Source organism: Strix aluco, chromosome 3, assembly GCF_031877795.1.
Source record: "Strix aluco isolate bStrAlu1 chromosome 3, bStrAlu1.hap1, whole genome shotgun sequence".
Lineage (NCBI taxonomy): Eukaryota > Metazoa > Chordata > Aves > Strigiformes > Strigidae > Strix > Strix aluco.
The window spans coordinates 124,793,853-124,815,108 of NC_133933.1; the positions used below are offsets into that span (position 1 = coordinate 124,793,853).

At 38.1% G+C, this 21,256-nt stretch overlaps 1 protein-coding gene across 1 annotated transcript; it reads right to left on the minus strand.

Moving 5' to 3' along the window:
• Window positions 1-664: 664 nt before the first annotated feature.
• On the minus strand, window positions 665-18,953 carry LOC141921888 (WD repeat and coiled-coil-containing protein-like). Its single transcript, XM_074820814.1, has 3 exons — window positions 17,037-18,953; window positions 6,228-6,348; window positions 665-2,513 (listed from the first exon to the last, which is right to left on the minus strand). Exons 1-3 carry the CDS (start codon window positions 18,951-18,953, stop codon window positions 2,353-2,355), a joined length of 2,199 nt encoding a protein of 732 aa, XP_074676915.1. The 3' UTR covers window positions 665-2,352.
• Between the last annotated feature and the right edge of the window lie 2,303 nt (window positions 18,954-21,256).

A 21,256-nucleotide genomic window follows, 5' to 3' on the forward strand; every position in this document is an offset into this window, starting at 1 on the left:
CAGCAAGGAAGTCCTTATGAATAATGTATATAATGAACTCAAAGAAACTATACAGGACAAACAAAAGTGTCTTGATGTATTATCAACCCATTTTTCTTCAAGTTTATATGTTCAGAGTGCAGGACTGTTCCATGTAACATTTTTTGTGGTTCATTAGCTTTATTTCAAGTGGATCAAACTACGGGACTACCACCCGTAGAAGATATTTGTGAGAAAAATTTTCTTTTAGTTCTTCCTTTAGTTGAGCCTAAGTAGTCCTCTAAAATATATCCTCCCATCATTCTAGTTAGATATAATTAAGTTTTATTTTACTTGGCCATAACATAAGTATTGTAAATACTAGATACTGTTGTGAGACACAAGGATGTTGTTCATGTGTATTTGCAGGATTAGAAACATCTGCTGCTTCAAAATGTGCTGCTTCAAAATGTGCTATGTCTTTTAGAAATTTGATAATGTCTTCCCTCACCATACTAAGTCTGTGAACCTCTGTGTTACTTATTTGATTTCAATGATTTGTGCTGATTTCAGTGAAGGAAAGCATGACTTAAACCAAATTTTTAAAGCAATAATAATACAAATACCTTTCTGAACACAATTTTAATGTAAAGTAGCAGGCAATCCAATTAACCAAATAACTGTAAAGTAATAGATGTGTTTAATAGTTAAAAGGTCAGGTTTATTTTGTTTTGTTTTACAAACAGGAATGCTCCTCAAGGCTGCTTAAAAAGATCATTGCAAACAAGGTAGTACAAATATACCCGGCTACATTGCATACCTGTGGTTGTAGGCGATTTAGAATGATGATTCCTTTGTCTCCACGAGAATACTTGCATGAGAAGGACATTATTTAATTCAGTGAATTGAAACTGTTTCCTAATTTCAGGAACTGAAACTATTCCTCATGAGGTTTCTGGCTGCATCACTGGAATGGTGCTAATGCCAAACCTCCAAACCCATTAGGTGCCTTCAGACCATAGATCTACCTTCTTGATCCAGCCTTGGTATGGGGTGAAGTATTGTAGCTGGGTTTTAGCGTATCTGTGCCCCATAAACAGGCTTGCCATGGTTCCCAGGCAGGCAAAAATGACTCTCTAGGAATATTAACAAGACCCAAAATGCACAGTATGAAAAATAAGTCTTAATAGCAGCTTAAATAAGTCTCACCCCTTTTATGTTTTCCTGAATGTACAGGGTGAAGCAGGCATGCCTTTCCACGGGTTCTGCTGGGGCCTGTCCAGCAGTACAAAATGCTCAGCCTCACACACGTGGCTGCTCATTACGCTCTACACATCTCTTTGCATTTAGAGGAGGAAAAGTTAGGGACTTCATTCAGTTCTTCCCTTATGCCTCTTTCTGTCACATAATCATGGTAGTTTAATTTTCATGAATCTGCCTGCCTGTTTCTCAGATGTATCTGTATTGCCTCTTGACTCTGAGGGTGAGGTGCATCTGACTAAATGTAAATGTTTATATTTAAACTGGTCACCCAAGCTTGCTTTTGCAGTCAGTGGAAAGGAATAGGCATTTATTTACTTACTTAATAGGGATGGTTCACTACGTTCGGTTTTAGAAATCTATGTTAGGGCATGAGTAATCTGCTGTAGAAGTGCTTTGCTTTTCTTGACTGATCATACAGGAATCTAGATGACAAGTTCAGTGTAGACACCAGCATTTAGCCAAATGAAATTTACGTTCAATGTCTTTGATCCTTAATTTACCTTGCAAGGTTTTTTCTTTCTCTTCTGTGTGCATGTATAATATAAATCTATGTGCTGTGTAAGACACTGACAAGAGCCCGTGATGCAGCCTTTTTAGTAATTGAACACTTTTATATAAAAATTAAGCATTTCTGAAAACGTTGTAGGTTTCCATGGGATCCAACTGGAACAACAAAGAGAGCCTGAAGCAGGGGGTTTCTTTCCCTTCCCAGTTTTCATTAATGAATATAAATGCTTTTCAGTTGTATTTTCTTGAGCTTTCGGGTGGACTCTACACCTGTATTAGCTAGACTTGTTGTTACTGCATGATTTTTAGCATAATATTGTTTCTCCAAGAACATCCTGACCACAGTTAAAGTAGAGGCTAGTCTCTCTGCTCCACTCCACGGGCAGCCATTAATAGCAACAGCTGTGGTAAACTTCACTCTAGGTCTGATCCTTCAGAAGAAATCATGAGGGACCAGCCAACCCTAGGATTTAGCTATAGTGTAACAATGCCACAGACTTAACAGTTAAAATACATTGAAAGTAATGAAGACAGCTTTCTAGTCACTCAGTTTCTGACACTGAAGAATGTCTCTGTATTTTATTAGAAAAGAAGGTCATTAGTGTTCTTTGTTCAGAAATGACATCACTCTGCTTGGTGGTCGCACTGAATGCTTTTCTTGTAGGAGTGACCTCCATGGACTTCTGAACTGTCAGTTCCATCCCTTATGATTATCTCTTGTGTTGCTTTGAATATTAATGGCACAAAGCCGTCCTTGTCTGCAGTGAGCACAATCCAAGAAGAGCCTACAAAAATTAAGCAAAAAAAAAAAAGAAAATGAGTGTACTGACTGCTCTGGTTATGTAAATAAAAAGTCAGCCAGCACGCAGGTTTCTTTTTGTGCACTAAAGCCTTATTACGCTGATGACATTAAGATCTGACAATCCGTGCTAAGCACACCTTTGTGTAAATGCGAAGGGGGCTAAATGAAAGCTCTTGAAAGGTTTGAGGTATTTTGGCCCTTATTTAAATTAAGTTGAAAGTCAAGGTGCATCTTTGCTGGTTCTGATAAACTATAGGTATCTCCATTTTCTGAAAACTCAGCCAGCCTTCCATGCTGACTTTTGTTCTAGTACTTCTGCTTATCCTTTTTGCTCATCTGCTCTACCCAAATGATGGAGAGATCATAACTGAAAAAGTTGGCAAAGAAAGTGATTGTGCTGTATTTGTTCTAGAAGGAAGTAGGGGTTTCCATCTCCTTTACTGTCAAGCCAAGATTGTTCAGTATGTTTTCAAATTCATATAGCAAATAGAAGTTACACCTTGAAGATGATTTACAAAAGCTGATATAATAAAATCTCTTGTCCTTTAATTATTTATCAAATCTTTTCAAAAAGAGAATGAACAAAATCTGAATGACATTTTTAATCCTTTTTTTTTTTTCTGAAAAAGAAAGGCAAGATTAAAAAACAAAGACATCAAAATCATTCAGGTTCACTTTCTGTATTGCATAGAAGCAGAAAATAAACCTACCTCTCTCTGTTTTTTACTTCCCTTTGCAAGTCAGCTTGAAAATGAAGCTATCTGTACCATATATATTTTTTTTCTAGTGATTCATCTGTTTCCTTTTGGACTGGATATTGCACTTCTTATAGAAAATAGTGAATTCTCTATTTGCCTTCTTTTCAGTTTGACGTTGTATGGAAAAGAAAAAAATCCATAGCAACTGAAAGGCATTGTGGGAGTCCTTGTATCACATGTTTTTCTTAGAGCATATGATCCTGTCATTACTGAGCAGGGGCATTACCTGGGATATGAGGTAAAGAAAGCCCTGATATGTTCTGTTGTTGAAATTTTTCATTGTGGGAGATAAAACTGTGTCTTGAAAAGGAGTGTGAAAAAAGGAAGTGTAGAAAATCTAGCAGAACCATGCTTAATTTTTGTCAGTCATAACAAAGCATGTTCCTGGACAAAGCAAATCTCCCCTCCTTATACTATTAACAAAGAACTTTTCCAGGCTGTACACTATCGCATGTTGTCGTGTCACCTGTTACATCATAAGAAGATTGTAATTACAAACCATGAATCTTTAATCTTCTACTCTTAACACTTGCTTTCCAATTCTGGACAGTCTTCAGATTCTGTAAGCAATGGACTTGAAAGTGGAAATTCTGCTGTCCAAATCGATAGTTACATTGTTGGTCAAATTGATAAAGCACACTCTTCTGTCAAACTCTTGGGACTTTTTATTGTTATCCATTGAAATGTTTGAAATTCTCTGTGTCGTTGCTGACACTTGCTTTGAAGCATGTCCCACAAAATATTTCAATGGTGGAAAAACATGCAGAATGGTAGTACCCTTTTGCAATGCACTATTATTATGATGATGGCTTGCTGAAAAGAGAGACTTCTGTGTGCTAATACCAGGGCACTATATGACAGGCTATATTTAGTACAGGTAATGGTATTACAGTCCTGGGATTAAAGTGCAAATGATGAGGCCAAGTTCATTGCTCATATAACTCTGATGATCTTAATAGCCTTGCTGTGGGTATGAATTTGGCCTACAGTTGTGAACTTTCTTCCCCCAATATATTCAAGTTTAAGTGTTTATTCAAAGGAAAATATGCCTGGCTGTCATTGTAATATAAGCATGCTCTTCATTACATCCCCTTTAATTATACAGTATTAAAGGATGGGAGTGATATTTTTAAACATCCCATTTAATATTCATGCCTTGTGGTAAAGGAAAGATTTACGAATATAAACCTGTACTGGTCAGAACTGAATAAAGAGCTATATAACTACTTCTGCCCCAAACCTGATAATTCTGCAGGATTTTGGTGAGTTTTAGAAAGATTCTTGTTTCAGTTGTTCTTTTTGCTGTCAACAAACAGACTCAATTTCAGAAAAGCTGTGCACCACATTGAACAGAAAGAGGGATACATTAGGATGATTCTGAGACATTGTCTTTTTGATATCTCTGAAGTCTAATGCATGAAATTGAGAAGTGGTGTTCTGCTAATTAAATATTAAATATTCAACTGTTCTGTAGAGCTGAAATTAGGTTTTCTCAGGCCTATTATTTATTATTTTTATACTGAATTCTAAACCTTTTTTCTCCTCATGGGCATTTGTTTCCAAAATCAAGAGCTGGGACTTACAGGTCAAAAATGTTACCCTCGTTGCCCCTGCAAAGCCTTGTGTTATTGCAGAAGCCTGCTGGGAAATAGCTCAGGCCTCAACAAGTAGAGTTTTTTCATATATGCCTGCACTGTACAGTCAAGAGAGATTGCTGACAAAAATATGAAACCTGTATATCCTTACCTTCTGGAACAACTCTCAGGAACTGCTGTAAGCCAGGGCAAAACAGAAATGGGCCAATAAAGGCCATTATAAAGGCCATGATAAAGGCAGCTCCCTTGATCTGTGTTGTATTTGTTGCCCCTTTTCTTCATTCTTGTGGTCTCATCAACAACAAGGAGATAAACAGAATATGAATGGCAGAATGGTGCATATTTTACATCTCTTTTTCCCACAGTCCTTGGTGGCAGCACAAGTAACATCCAGGCCTGGTTTCTTTTTCATCAACAAGCCTGTTATATAGCAATCTGGCATGTAACTGTCATTATTTAGACAACTATAGCTTATAGTATTACTTTCCTTTTCTTTTTGATTTCACCAATAGTTGAATCCATTTCTCATAAGACAGAGTATACTGATTAAGCCAATATGTCTCAGCTCGTCAGGGGCTAAAACAAGGGGTAAGACAGAGAGTAATTTATGGATCTCTCAGTGTGGAAACCGTGCAAGGAGATCATAATTATAGCCAACTACTCTGTACTGTAAGATCATAATATACTTTGACTGTGATGAGAAAAGACATCAGAAGCATTATAGAGAAATGGCTAAAAAATAACAGTATGTACGTTGCTGAGAAGGTAGCATACATGAACAGACAGGGATGAGGTAATTCAGAGACCAGTTTGGGGCTAGGATTTCCCTAGCTGCTTCTGTCCTTACCAGTTAATCAGTGGTGGGTGGTAGAAATGTGAGATTGGCAAATTAGAACATTGAGCTTCATTGTTTATCTTTAAAATAATTCCAAATGCTACAAGATGCATGTATGTATAATATTCTGAGAATGAATTTTTCTCCAACCTACTCTCTATTGTCAGGTCTGGGACATGCTTGTAAAGGTGGGCAAAGCAAAATGCCAAAAGGTCTCAAGGAAGCATTTCTATTTCCAGGCAACACACTGTACTGATTATTTTCTCAGTCTTCCTCTGTAGAGGCATCTAACATATTACTCCCTTAATAGGTAGTTCTGCAGTTACTTAGCATTTAAGTGATTTCAAGAGACACTGCCATATTTCAGACAAAGGAAAAACAAAATTACCAAAAAAAGTTAGCTATCTCAGTTTACTACAGTATGGGGTAATTAATTATTCTACCACAAATGCCTCTTTTACGCTAAAAATCTCAGGTGAAACCAGATACCAGAAGTAAAATAAACATACCATGTTTCATTTCAATAACAGCCAGATGGAACAGCTGCTGTACTAAGTTCAAATGGATCTTGCCATTACAGAGGAGAACATCTTTTGTTTCTTCAGTAACTGCTCCATTTGAAAAACTTTTCTTCAAAGGCATGCATGTAAAAGAAAAGATCTTGTTAAAAGCTTAGACATTGTGCCTGGGTTCTTTTAACCACTTGTCTGCTCTTATTCCTTTCAGTTCTTCAGTCATTTTGCTTTTTGTTTGCCCGTCTTTGCTACAATTTATAGATGACACCATCATGCACTGCAATTCTAAGCACAATCTCATAGTCCCATGTGAAGAGGAATGTGCCCCTTTGCTTTTTGTTTTGTGTGCTTATGCAGCTCAAAACTGCATCAGCCCTGTATACATCATATATTAGGTCATGCACGTACACGTCCATTGGGCCTTTCTGCCTGAAGAGTCAGTTCAGTGGGAGGGAATATATCATGCCTGGAATAAAGTTGTCCAAGATGCTACCAGAGCAAATGAGTACTCTGCTCAGTTTAAGTTGTATGCATGGGTGGTTTTGATAGTCATTGGTCAGCTATTCCACCCCAATAAAATAACCTCAGTTCTGGCACAGAGAGAATTGCAGGGAGACTGGACATAGTGACAGGCTCTCTGAAAAGCTGTCATAACAAGGTAGCTTGGGAATCCTGTGACTTTATTTGAGAGGGAATGTATGGATTTACAGCCCTGGAACTTGCTCTGACATTCACTAAAAGAACACACTTGAGTATAGAGGTGGCATATTTGTGCTTCATGAAGTTTAGCGTGCCTTGAGAATCAACACCTTTGTGTTCCATCATTCTGATTACTACAAAGTGCAAGGATCACAAAATAGTCGAACCAATATGGTTATGGAGTGGGTATATATTTGCATTTACACTTTCCTATCTGCTATAATTTGAAAGTAATTTTAGCTTTAAGAATTTTCCAGGGACTCAATGCCATTATCAAATATATGTGAATTGGACATTTTCTTCTAAATCATCTTGTTATACTTTGTCCTGTGAATTTCATTTTGTTCTTTCCTCTCCATACCTTCCTCCTGTGTAGTTCCCATGTGTTATGTTTGGGGTTTTTTTTTTCCTTTGGCATCCTTTATGGCTATTTATCCCATTTCCTAGACCTTTCTGTTTTGCATTCAGAAGGGATCCAAGTTAACGTTTTAGAATGGGTTGAAAAGATGTCATCTATCCTAACTTCTATTCTAGTCCTACCCTGTTTGCTTCATACCCCTGAATCTTTCCTGCCAATATGAAACTTACAGTTGAATGAATTCACAACTGCATCTTCTATTTCTGTGCATAGTAATGTAATCTAATCTTTGACTAAATAAATGTCTCTCGTAATGCTTGTCTTCATTTCTAATTGTGCTGTCTTTTGACTCAGTTGCTCTCTCAGTGAACATGTGCTTTTTTTGCTGTGTAACAACCTTTCTAAATCAATCCCTTTCATTTTTCTCTACATAGTATGTGTGCTGTCATGCAACCACATTGGATTCTGTAAATCAGAATGTCTACCAACTGTTGCAAAATATTTTTTCCCCACTCTATCATAAATTGGCCATGCAGATAGTCTATGGCTGATTGTTTTTTATTTATATATTATGATCGATTGAAGGTGTAAGAACTGTAAAAATATCTTTCCATTAAAAATGTAAACTTTCCAACTTTCAAAGGTCTTCTTGTATCTTTCTCTATTCAAAACAGCCAGAAATTTGTTGCTGTGTGATTAATGGGGAAAAAACCTAAGGAATGCATCAAAGAAGTATCATTTTCTTCGTCATAAACTTATAGTAACTTTTTATTACTGCTATAACTATATAACAGAACTTCCTTGTCATTTTTAGGTCTCTTCAGATTATATAGTACTATATTCTATTGAACCTAAATACACTTAAAACTCAATGGGCTGAATGTTCAGCAGTGAGCCTGTGCTTTGCATTTACATTGCAAAGATGCTATTTGCCTGTACAGGTATCTGTGCAAAGCTTTTCATTGCTGCATATTGTGGATTAGCACATCTCATGACTATTTAATTTTCCTGAATTCAGGCTGAAGTAGCAGAGTTTATTCAAACTTGTGCTTCAGTTGATGAATTATAGAAGAAGGTGGACTGTAAATGAGACAGGCACATTGCCTTAATCCGAGTGATTCATTTTTTCACCTAGATATGCTTCAACTCAAGAATAATCAGAAAATAATCTAGCTCTGTCTCTGTTGACTTGAAATCACTTGAATGGAAATGTATACTAAGGATGACTTCGTTCTAGTATGTTTCCTACTTAGCCTTGCAAGTTATTACTAGAACAGCCATTGGAAGTGGAAGACATTTTTGTATATACAAAACTACACGCCATCTATTTTTTATCCTAACCAGTTTTTCAAGTACAGATCTCAAAGCTTAAGTTTCAGAGTTGTTTGTCTTTCATTACTTGTGAGCATTTATATTGGCTATTCTCTCTGTCTTTGTCATATACTTCTGTTTATAATGATAGACTTAATTATCTTTACATTTATTTTTGTCTGCTGGCAAATTCTGTCAGGTCAAGAATCTTCCTCTGTTTTAATCTTCTAATTATTTAGCCTTTAAGTGTTTAAGTGATGATAACACTGTTTGAGGAATATGTTCACACACATCATATCATAGATTAACTGATTTAAATCCATGCCTTCTTGAGAGATAGGTAACTCTTAGTATTCCCTTTTTATAGATGATCAAACTGTTACACAGGAAGATTAAGAGATTTACTCAAGGTCATGGAAGTAATCTATGACAGAGTTAGAAATACAGCTAAAATCTCACCTTAGCACTTCCCATTTTCATGCCTTAACCTAAAGACAATTTTCTAGCCAAATCTATATTTAATCCACCTTTTCCCAAAATATATATCTGGTTTTGCTATGTTGCTATTTATCTCCAATAGAAGCCAGAGGACTTGCAATTCTCAGATTAAAATTCCTTAATGTTAGTTGCTTTATCCTAAACTAAAGTTTATTGGTAGACTAAGAACATATTAATCACAGAAGAAACAAATATATTTCCACATATGTGAGAGGATATTTTCAGATTGTTTCAGATTTTTTAACCAACTTCCTGTAGTATGTTTTCTTGTCTTTTTTTTTTCCTTTTTTTTTTTTTCCACAGAATCATTCAGGTTGGAAAAGACCCTTGGGATCATTGAGTCCAACTATCAGCCCGACTCTACAAAGTTCTCCCCTACACCATATCCCCCCGCATCTCATCTAAACGATCCTTAAACACATCCAGGGATGGTGAGTCCTCCACCTCCCTGGGCAGCCTATTCCACTGTCTGACCACTCCTTCTGTGAAAAATTTTTTCCTAATGTCCAGTCTGAACCTCCCCTGTTGCAGTTTAAATGTCAAATGCAGTTTAAATGTTTAAATGCAGTTTTTCTGTCAAATCCAACTCTCCCTCAACAAAAATCCAACAGAAAGAAATCATCAATTCAAGAATTGTTTTCCTTCATCTGTGTCAGCCTGCCCCTTGATCAGATTTTATAGCCTATAGAGGGTCTTCTGGGCAGTAACCAGCCCATCACAGCGTTGCCAAACTGTCTTTCAAAACTCATGTTTTGGAATGCAAATATATACAAGAATAATTTACTAAGGCAAAAGGGTTCCTGCATTAGTTATACACCGTGTGTTTGCACAATAAACAAACATTTCTTCTATCACTTTTTTGAACCCTACTGAGTGGTCAGCTAGTTCTGCCTCTTGACTTTTTTCACTATTTATCTTGTATTTCCTAAGCACTGCCTACACTTGCCTGGATGCTAAGATCGTCTTCATGAACTTAAATTTAACGACTGAGAAAACAGTGAGGTAAAAATATTCTACCAATCAGAATTGGTTTTACTAACACTGGATTAATGATCGATTGCAGTTTGAATGTGTCTTTCTTGCACATGGATGTCTAGAAATGTAAAATGTTTTCCAAATGAGGACTCATGGACCTGTTCATAGAATCATAGAATGGTTTGGGTTGGAAGGGACCTTAAAGATCATCTAGTTCCAACCGCCCTGCCACAGGCAGGGACACCTTCCACTAGACCAGGTTGCTCAAAGATCCGTCCAACCTGGGCTTGAACACTTCCAGGGAGGGGGCAGCCACAGCTTCTCTGGGCAACCTGTCCCAGTGCCTCAACCACCCTCACAGTAAAGAACTTCTTCCTTACACCTAGTCTAAATTTACCCTCTTTCAGTTTAAAGCCATTGCCCCTTGCCCTATCACTCCATGCCCTTGTAAAAAGTTCCTCTCCAGCTTTCCTGTAGGCCCCCTTTAAGTATTGGAAGGCTGCTATAAGGTCTCCCTGGAGCCTTCTCTTCGCCAGGCTGAACAACCCCAACTCTCTCAGCCTATCCTCACAGGGGAGGTGCTCCAGCCCCCCCATCCTCTTCGTGGTCTCCTCTAGACTTGCCCAAGCAGGTCCATGTCTTTCGTATGCTGGGGACCCCAGAGCTGAACGCAATATTCAAGGTGGGGTGTCACAAGAGCAGAGTAGAGGGGGAGAATCACCTCCCTTGACCTGCTGGCCACTCTTCTCTTGATGCAGCCCAGGACACAGTTGGCTTTCTGAGCTGTGAGCGCACATTGCTGGCTCATAGTCAGTTTTCCATCCACTACTACTCCCAAGTCCTTCTCCGCAGGGCTGCTCTCAATCCACTCATCACCCAGCCTGGATTTGTGCTTGGGATTGCCTCAACCCATGTGCAGGACCTTTCATGTGGCTTTGCTGAACTTCATGAAGTTCATCAGACCCACCTCTGAAGCCTGTCCAGGTCCCTCTGGATGACATCCCTTACCTGCAGCGTGTCGACCGCACCACACAGCTTGGTGTCATCAGCAAACTTGCTGAGGGTGCACTCAATCCCACTGTCCATGTAGCCAACAAAGATGTTAAACAGCGCTGATCCCAATACCAATCCCTGAGGAACATCACTCATCACTGCTCTCCACTTGGACATCGAGCTGTTGACCACAACTCTTTCAGTGCAACGATCCAACCAATTTCTTATCCACCGAGTGGTCCATCCATGAAATCCGTGTCTCTCTAACTTAGAGACAAGGATGTTGTGCGGGACAGTGCCAAATGCTTTTCACAAGTCCAGGTAGATGGTGTCAGTTGCTCTACCCTATCCACCAATGCTGTAACCCCGTTGTAGAAGGCCACCAAATTGGTCAGGCACGATTTGCCCTTAGTGAAGTCATGTTGGCTGTCACCAATCACCTCCTTATTTTCCATGTGCCCTGGCATTTCCAGGAGGATCCACTCCATGATCTTGCTGGGCACAGAGGTGAGACTGGCTGGCCTGTAGTTCCCTGGGTCTTCTTTTTCTCCCTTTTTAAAAATGGGGGTTATGTTTCCCCTTTTCCAGTCAGTGGGAACTTCACTGGACTGCCACAGCTTCTCAAATATGATGAATGGTGGCTTAGCCACTTCACCCGCCAGTTCCCTCAGGGCCCCCAGATGCATCTCATCAGGTCCCAAGGACTTGTGCACCTTCAGGTTACTTAGATAGTCTTGAACCTGGCCTTCTTGTACAGTGGGTGGTTCTTCATTCTTCCAGTATTGCTTCCAGTATTGCCCAGTATTGCATTACTTACAGGATGAACCTCACTGATGTACTCACAGACTGCCTTTGTTCTTTTCATGAACATATCGCATTTTTGATTCTTAGTCATCTTGTAGTCACATAACATGTGCAAGCTTTTGTCATCCTTGGTTGTTTCCAGCTAATGAATATCCAGTTTATAGCAGAAATTCCTTCTATTAATCCTGGAATGTATCACTATGCACTTCATATTAGTTCAATACATTTTTTTTATTTTAGATGCTTAGGTCATCAAATTACAGGCCTGATATCCTGATCCTCTATTGAAAATACTACTGACTTTATGCCATACACAGATTTTATTAGCATATCTCATCAGATCATTAATGAAACTGTTAGATTAGCCTGAAGATCAATTATGAGAAAATCCACTAGTAAATTTCTTCCATTTTCTTTTATATTACTATAACCGTTTACTATCTTCCTTCCAGCTAATTCCTTAACCATCTTATATTTCTTCTATTAATCCCTATTCTCTGCTGTTGAACAAATAATTTCCCCTGTGGCATGATTTCAAGTACTGTACTGAATTACATGTATTTTAAATATTCTTCATATCCTTGGTGTTAATAATCTGTTCCTTTACAAAGGAAAGGTATGACATTAGTCAGTCACATCTCTGCATTGTAAGATGAATAGTGTTGTAGTTGCCTAGAACTCTGTTTTCATTTTCTTAAACCCTTGATTTCAGCTCTTTGCGTTGTGCTTCAGTGGTGATTTCAGTTTTGATACCTTAGTACCCATTTGTCAGCTTGCTTTTGCCTTGCCCCCACATTAATTGTGTGGGATGAGAAAAAAACTAGTAAATTAAATAGATGTGGGGGTTCTGGCCCAGAAGACAATGAAAAGAGAGTTAGATGGTGAAGGAAGAGCACTGAAGAGGAATAAGAACTATGATTTTTGACATTCAAAGTACTGTGTCTCATTAAGCCTTGTCCTGCATTGCCACAGATAGTATTAATCAGGTTTGGCAGCCTGCACTGCTCCCCTTTCCTGTCATTATTTCTGCTGTTGCTGTGATTCCTGTTTGATTTTTGGTGGATCTTGATTTTATTTTGGTGGAGATCTTAATATCTTTGCTTGCCCTTTTGTGGGGCATTCCAGTTGCAACCTTAATTAACCCATCAGAGAAGCATAAGCCTGTAAAATGTTTACACTGGAAAAGATCTGAGGTGCTCAGGGGTGCTTAAATCCCAGTGCAGTTTGCATTTATAGTGCATATCAATATTTCAGATGACAGGATGCTAGGATTTCTCTACTCTTGGCTCCCTGTTAATAGTCATGCAACTACTGTTTCAGGTATATTGGCATCTAAGATAGAGCCTTTGTCCTCATGCTTGTGCTTCCATGATCTTTATGATTTGAGTGTGGGGGTTTTTTTAACCCAGATCTTTACTTCCTTTGCACAGTGTGAAAACGTGGATTCATTTCTGACATTACATATTCCTTTTCTTTTGGATCTATGTATCCAACAAAAAAATCATCTGCTCTAATAAAAGGTATTGTTTCTCCTCTACAAGCCCTGCTTGTCTGCTATTGATCAGTTTCAGAACATTGTTGTCAGAATTTGTTCCTAACAAATTCCTCAACCTCTGCTCAAAATGTTATCCATGCATTAATCACACCTTCTCTAGACTACTTCAGGTCTTTCTTTTATGGTCATCCTAAATCTCTTCCTTCTAAACTTCAGGATGGCTGACTAGTTTCTTACTCCAGGGAGCAGTCATATCACCTTCCTCTTCCATCATTTTCATGACTTTCTTTCTATTGCTCAACCTGAGTCAAAATTGCCCTTTGGATTTCAGAAAGGTTCATGGTCTTATTACAGCTGATCATTGCAGCCTGGTCTTTGCTCATTTTACTGTGCCACCCTTATACCCCCCTTCTTTATCTCTACTTCATGTATTTCTATCAGAAGAACTTTATTGCCGTATGTTTGGACCTTTTCTATTCATCTTTCAGCTCTATGTAAAAAAATTGTTTATTTTATAGCTGACCTTGGCAATAAAGTTTCCCATAGTAAATTGTATGAAGATGCTATAAAAGTACAAATTGACTTGTATACAATTATTGGTGAGTGCTAAGAAAAGGAAATCATCATGACTAATTGCTGAAAAGATATTTATTTCCTGTTTAATTATGCAATATATGCTCTCAGTGATACACACTTCTGATATAATACTGCTTGTGAGCAAAATGTAGGAGTTTTAAGATATTCTTCAGATTAAGATGAATTTTATTCCTCCTGGAGAGATTTGCCTAAATGCCATTAATTTCAAATCCAGATTGGCTTTATTTCCACTGTAATTAGCTTTTGAATGAGGCTAGTTTAAATATTCTGCAGCTGTTTCTTTTCTGGGGGAAAAGGATGATAAAAGTATCTTTTTGCAAAATGAAACAGAAACAAATCTGTGACAGACCCTCATCTCTTCTTTTTTTTTTTTTCTTTTTAAATAATATCATCTTATTGCGTTCGTCTGTCTGTCCTCCCACACTATCCTGAATCACAAGTCTGTATGTGATGAAAGAGCAATAATATTTGCTTTTCAGGGTTGAATGATCAAGTCACCTCTGGTGGCTGAATGCTATTACACAAGTGATAGTGCAGTGACATTTCCAAAGTGTGAGTGATCATGTTTTTCTTTTGTGGCTACGGGCTACAAAGAATATAAATTCTGGTAGTACTGCATGGATGTGACTTCAGAGGAGTTATAGGTAGGCTAGCACTAACAGAATAAACAAAGGTTTTGAAGGCTATTTTGTGAGCAGACATCATGAATTATTAAGTAATACACATTCTGCTTTACATTATGGTTTTCTAAGCAGAACTGGAAACATACATAAATATGTCAATAACGCTTCTGCACAACAGTGTTCGTAATTGCCTGTTAATTATTGCTACATTTTTATCTATCATGTTTTAAACTTTCCTTTTATGTTTTTAATGCATAAATATGGTTATGCGGTACTGATTATTATATTTTATAGTACAATAGATTTCTCAATCAAGATTGAGCCTCTGCTGTGTTGAGGATTATACAAAGACTTAAGAAGACATGCACTTGGCACAAAAAGCTGAAAGATAATGGCCATATTATTGACTGGACTGCAGTGTTCCTAAAGCTTAGAATGTTTTCCACAGGCTGATATTTATATCATAAGGCAATAAAGCTATTTCCTGACTTTTTGCACTGTGAACACAGAGCCTGGCTGGAACCCACAGCCCAGCTGGTCTCTGAGCTCACAGAGCGCTAATCAACTCCTGAAGGAGGAACAAGGTTCAGATGTCTGAATCCCAACTAATCAAAACAACTATTTTCTGAGAAAATTATTAGCTGCCTATGAAGCAAATATTTCCCTGTCTGTCTGGAGGCCTTTTTGCCATCAATCTATTTTTCATTCTTCTTTGGCATCATGCTGTGATCCTGTTAGATTTCAGAAGAGAGGCTGAACTATGCAAGGCATTAGTTGAGACTTACACAGAAAAGCTATGTGTGCCAGAAAGACGTTAAGTGGTACTTTTTCTGAGTCGTTAAAATGTGGTACTAACAGTGCTTTCTGCTGGCTCAATGTGAAACTAACCTATTCAGATAAATAAGAGTCTTCCTTTCTAAATGTGGTTAGTCTAGCAATATTTTAGAAGCACTAATATTTTTTTTTCCTTCCAAAGAAAAATCAGGATAATTAATTCTTACTGCTTGTGCAACCAAACATGCACAATGACTTCAGATCTTAGATTAATGCTACGTGTCACAAACAAAACTTCTCTTTGCAAAGGTTAATCCAATCGAATCCAAGAGATAGGGCTGCTTGCTAAATAAATAAGCTGATTTATGTTAAGAGATCAGAAATAATTTGAACATGCTGGAGAACAGAAGGGCTTGCTTCTTGGCAAATAAAATCCTAAATTATTTAAAATAGACATGTTGCTTTTTTCACCAGAATTTGTATAATGTATTCAAGTTAAATTATTGACTAATTCAGGTTGAAAGCTTTTCTTTTATCCAGAGTACCTAACATTCTAGAATCTGCTTAAATGCCAGGTAAACAATTGCTAAAAAGTAATGAATATGATTGAATTGAGTCACCATTCCCTTAATGTGTGTTTAAGGATGGATACTTAGATGTCTGTATGGATTCCTTTAAAGTAAAAGGAAGTCAAATTTGTTTGAGAAGTACATACTTCAGCATCATCACAATGTCATGTATTACTTTGACATAATGCTGCTTATGTTGCTGTAGATAAGAATGCGTTTCTAACTGGCATCTACATCCTGAAAGAGACCCCAGTTTTAGCAGCAATACCACTAGCATCAGCATGACCAAAAATACTATCAGTATAATGTTAGTATTACTGTGAATAATACTAAGAATAATAGCCAGAAATAATTACCCAACCTACATTCCTTAGTTGAAATTCTTATTGAAGCCAGTAGGAATTTTGCCAAAACAAGGGTGGGATAGGAGCGTGATGATTTGACATTCATCTATTTATTTAACAAAATGATAATTACATATTAGCAAATTATTTTTTTCCATAAAATTTGAAGTGATAATATGTTTTACAAATTGAGTATGTCCAGCTCTGTGAAGATTAGTGGTGAGAAATTGACGTAGAAATAAGTCAGCTTTTTGTCATGCCCATCTGAATTTTCCATAAATTGGGATTCAACACTTTGTTTCAGTCTTCATGAGAGTCTAGTTATCTTTAAACTTTGGATTTGAGCTCAGGTTTGAATTTATTATGTTTCTCTCTACCACCCTACTCATAGGCTCATCTCTACACTAAACTAACATATAAACCTTTTGTACATTGACAACTGTTTGGCTCCGTTCTCTCATTTTGATAGATGCACACAAAATCAGATAGTATCCAAGACAGTTGTGCATAATCAGAGAAGAATGAACAGACACAAATCTCCCATGTGAAGTATCCTCCAAGTTATCCACATCATCCTGAGTTATTGTTTCAATGACAAATTATAATACCATTTTAGATTAAGCTTGATGCCAAACTCAGGTTACATTTCTCATGGGTTGATAAGAATTAAAGTGCATCCTCTTGATTTAAAGCTAAATAAATACTAGATTGTTTAAAAATTCAGTGTCCTATCACAGTATCTTTAAGATGACAAAAAAGTTACCTGGTAAGTGATATGAATGACAGGTGGTTCCTGTGAACATGGATAGGCTAAGGATATCCTCCTCCCATTCTTAGCAAAGTCTGTTATTTCAGAAAGACTTAGTTGTATCTCATTGAAGCTGCCACAAAGTCTCTCTAAATTTCTAGATATGTGACTCATTCCTCCTTCACTTGGCAAATTGTTTTTAGGAGAACTTGATGTTTCTTGCATCACGTTGAACTGCACTTTAGGGGAAGATGGTCTGCTGGAAAGCCTGGTAGGTGTTCCAAAATGAGGAAGAGACACTGAACAACTGGTAGGTTCAGCATCCAATGTTTCCAAGGCCACCGAGGGGTCACCTGGGAGCCTTTTTTCATCCAGGTCACTCACACTTGATGAAGAGCTCTGATCATAACTAGGGATCTTTACTTCTTCAGTGAGTCTTCTCCTGCCACTAGGAGATTGAATAACTGTGCTTCTTGGTATTAACAGACCCCTGTTTTGAGGTTGGTCTTCTGTAGCAAGGGTTTCAAAGAGATTTCTTTTTCCAGGTATATGAACAGAGGATTCAAAGTTATAAAACATATTCTGCTTAGTCTCAGGCAATGCTGAAGAACCTTCTTCCAGCATCAATTCTTTGATCATCAAACGCATTACATACCTGTCTGAACTTGAAGACGGAATAAGACTAGGCTCAGGGAACTTTTGCTTGCCAATCAGAATCAATAGAAGTTTATCAGTCAAAAAGCAGAGGCCCTTTGGTCTTTCATTTTTTTCCAGCTGGATTTGTTGAATACGAGGCATGCAGGAAGAGGTAACTGAATACACCAAAACAATATTAGAAGTATTAGAGGCTACTGCCACAATCTGAGCTCTAAGGTCAAAAGCCATTATATCAGGAACCAGAATACCAGGGATGGTGACTTTTCTGGTGGTGGTTACCTTCCTCTCAAAAGTCACCAAGATCAAATGAGAAGAATCTTGACCATTTGTTGCTGCAGAGTTTTTGCGTTTCAGAGTAATAAGAGGACCGGGATCAGATCGACGGTGGTTTGCAAGGATACGGGTTAAATCCACAGGACCTGATGAAGAAGAAGCAACTGAATCAGCACCTGATCTACCTGAATCTGTGGACTTTCTTCGCAGATCCATGGAGTATTCCTCATCACCAAACACCAGAGAAGACTGTGAGATTAAAGAACCAGTTTCTGTACCAGATAGAATATCAAATGCAATGCCTGCTTTCAAACCATAGATATTATCTAAAGGAAGCTCAGTAGCTACAGCAATTTGGAAATCCAGTGTGGCTTCTACAGCACAGATATAACCTCCCACATCAAAAACTGGGCAAAAGGAGCAGGTCTTTAGAGTTTTCTGAGCATCATCCCATATGTAGGAATGCAGGGCACTCCCTATAGCAATTACTAAACGATTACCATCCTTAGTCCAGCAAGCACAGTGGATAAGCCCACTGCTTTTGATATCTGCCTTAACTCTGGTATTGTCGGTACGAACAGCATGCAAGACTGAAGCATCTCTTTTTGTAAGCACAGCCAAGACCTCCTTCTTTGGATGCCAAACACAGCCCTGAGAAAGCAGTGGAAACGGCTCACCAACTTCACAAGTCTGAGAAATCAAGGGTTTGTTCTTCTCTGCAGTGCTGTAGCCCAGCTGCCAAATGCTAACATGCTTTTTATGCTGAACAGCGAGCAAAGCTGGGGTGTCTGTAGAGCAACATGGGCCCCAGTAAAGCCCATGAACATGTTCAAATTGACGAACAACACTTGAGTCTCCAAACTTTAGCTCTCCATTATGATAGTGTAAACCAGTCAGTATCACTTGCTTCCCATCCGTCCAGGCAATTCCATGCATGGGGTGGACGGCCTGATATAAAGCATTGAGGCCGGTTCTCAGCAGCTTTGCCTTTCCTAGCTCCATCTTCTCAAGCTTTCTGTCTACTGGTGGTTGTTCCAAAGTAGAGAATCCATGGAATTCCCTTGGAGATCACAATGAGGAAAATTTTTTCTTGTGTCTTCTTCCCTTCCTTTCCAGAATCAAGCTGCTTTTTCTGCTAATAATCCAAGAGCCTATGTTGTGAACTCCTTCCCAGTAAGCCTGCAGCTGGTCTTCTAAGTATAAAGCCATGTCAAAGCTGCTTTACTATGTCTTTTTCTGGGAGGACTTATCATCTTCATGTGATGGCTAACAAGGTTTAATCAATTACTGTACATTTTTGTAGAAGTCTATTTTTAACTCTTCACTGCTAGGAGTATATTTAAAAATAACACTCTAATACCTTGACCTTCAGCGAATGAAGGTCTTTGGTGAAGGCGGGAGAGAGATTATACACTGTTAAGCTACAGCCTGAAATAATGGCACTTCTTTCAGCCAGCCTTTGAAGGGTAAAAGAAGATTTAAACATACCTGAGAACTGTACAAGGCAGATTGCAATCTCTGATGGACAGCATATTTCAAAGATACAAGATCCTAAGTGGCTATGAAAGGAAAGTAGAAAAGCAAAATCATGCTCTGTTCTGTTAGTAGTGACAAGAGAATGAAGGAAGGTGAGATTTTTAAAAAAAGCAAAATAGTCTACAAACAAAGACAGCTGATTAGTGTTCATTTTACTGGGACAGATTTCCTAGCTACAAATATATATTGATTTCTTCCTTGGTCTTCTCAGCCACCTGTATCTGAGGACTGTTCCCTCATCATACAGCCAAAATGCAAAGAGGAAGCCAAAATTTTCCTGTTTCCCTAAACTATGCAGTTTCTACAATATGTAACGTATGATCACGCAAAGATCCTTGAGTTGACAAAACCCAACCAATAAACTTACGTAGCACAGCAGGGCCGTGTGAGGATACGCCAGTTTGGTTTGGCTGTATTGTTTCAGGACCAGAGCTGGTTCAGATGGACTACCCTGGGTGTCTCCATTCTCCCCTCCTCTGCATCTTTTTCTGGGGTTAGCTTGGACAGAGCTTGCATATCATTGAACATAAATTGTCAGGGTGGGATTCATTACTTAAATATAAGCAACCATTACTATTTTCAATGCCCTAGGATATCTGAGACAGCCACACTGGGCTGGCAGATATGGCATAGGACTTACAGAGGAGTAGCACCATTCTGGAGTGGCAGCAGATGAGAAAGAGATGATCCCTAGATAGTCCCTAGACTGTCCAAGATGCCATTAGAAGCTTATATGCAGGTAACTGAATCCCATCCTCAGCATCTTTCCGTAGTTTTTGTTTTGCCAGCATCTCCTTTCTGCTTTGATGTAATTTGTGTCTCTTGCTGTTTACATAAAAAAAAATTATATGGATAAATTAGACCTGGGCAGAGGTTTACAAATTATCAATATAATCACTATGGTTAAAGATGTAAGACTTAATTATACACATTCTGCATCTTTGACTGATTTATACTTTCTATATTTTTATATACTTGGGAAAAACAGACCTCTTGTTGAAGGTAGTTGGACCTCTGCTGAAAGAATTTTTTAGTATCCTTTTTCCGGGTGTATTTAGTGCGGATGGTGAGTACCAATAAAGAACTCCCAAAATTATGTAAAGTAATCGTATCATATTCTCATTCACAGATACTTCATTTTTGTAGATTATTTCATGAAGATTACATTCAAAATCAAGACTTTTTTTATATTCATCAAGGACAAGTCAGCAGTGATGACTGGAATAGGTAAAAATTAAAAAGTTAAATACACAGGTTAGAAGATCCCTTTTTATGCAAGACTCGTGAATTTTTGGTCCCTGTCTGTGCTTGCAGTGAAACCATTTTTTAAAATGATTTTACCTTACCCATTGCTGAGACAGATGCCCAGACCACGCTTAAGATGCTGCACTGCCATACCTGTTTCACTAGGAGCTCTGACTATTCCATACTTCCTCAAAGTGGTAGCAGGATTATTGTGTAATATATTAGTGGTAGCTTTTTACCCATAGTAGTTATAATGAATAGATTGCATTAAAATACAATCCCAGCAGCTCCACAAATTTGCAGAGTCTGTATAAGATATTTTTGTTTTGCTTTAAAAAAATGCTGCTTTTGCTACTTTGCTGTCTTCTGGATGTATTTTACTGAAACTGATAAAGCTATTCTTTAGCACAGCCATCTCATCTACATTCTGAATGGTGCTTTAAATATCGTAACAAAACTATGTTGCAGCTGGATTCTAGCAACCTAAAATGTGTTTTGGATGCAGAAACTTCTGCCTCAGTATG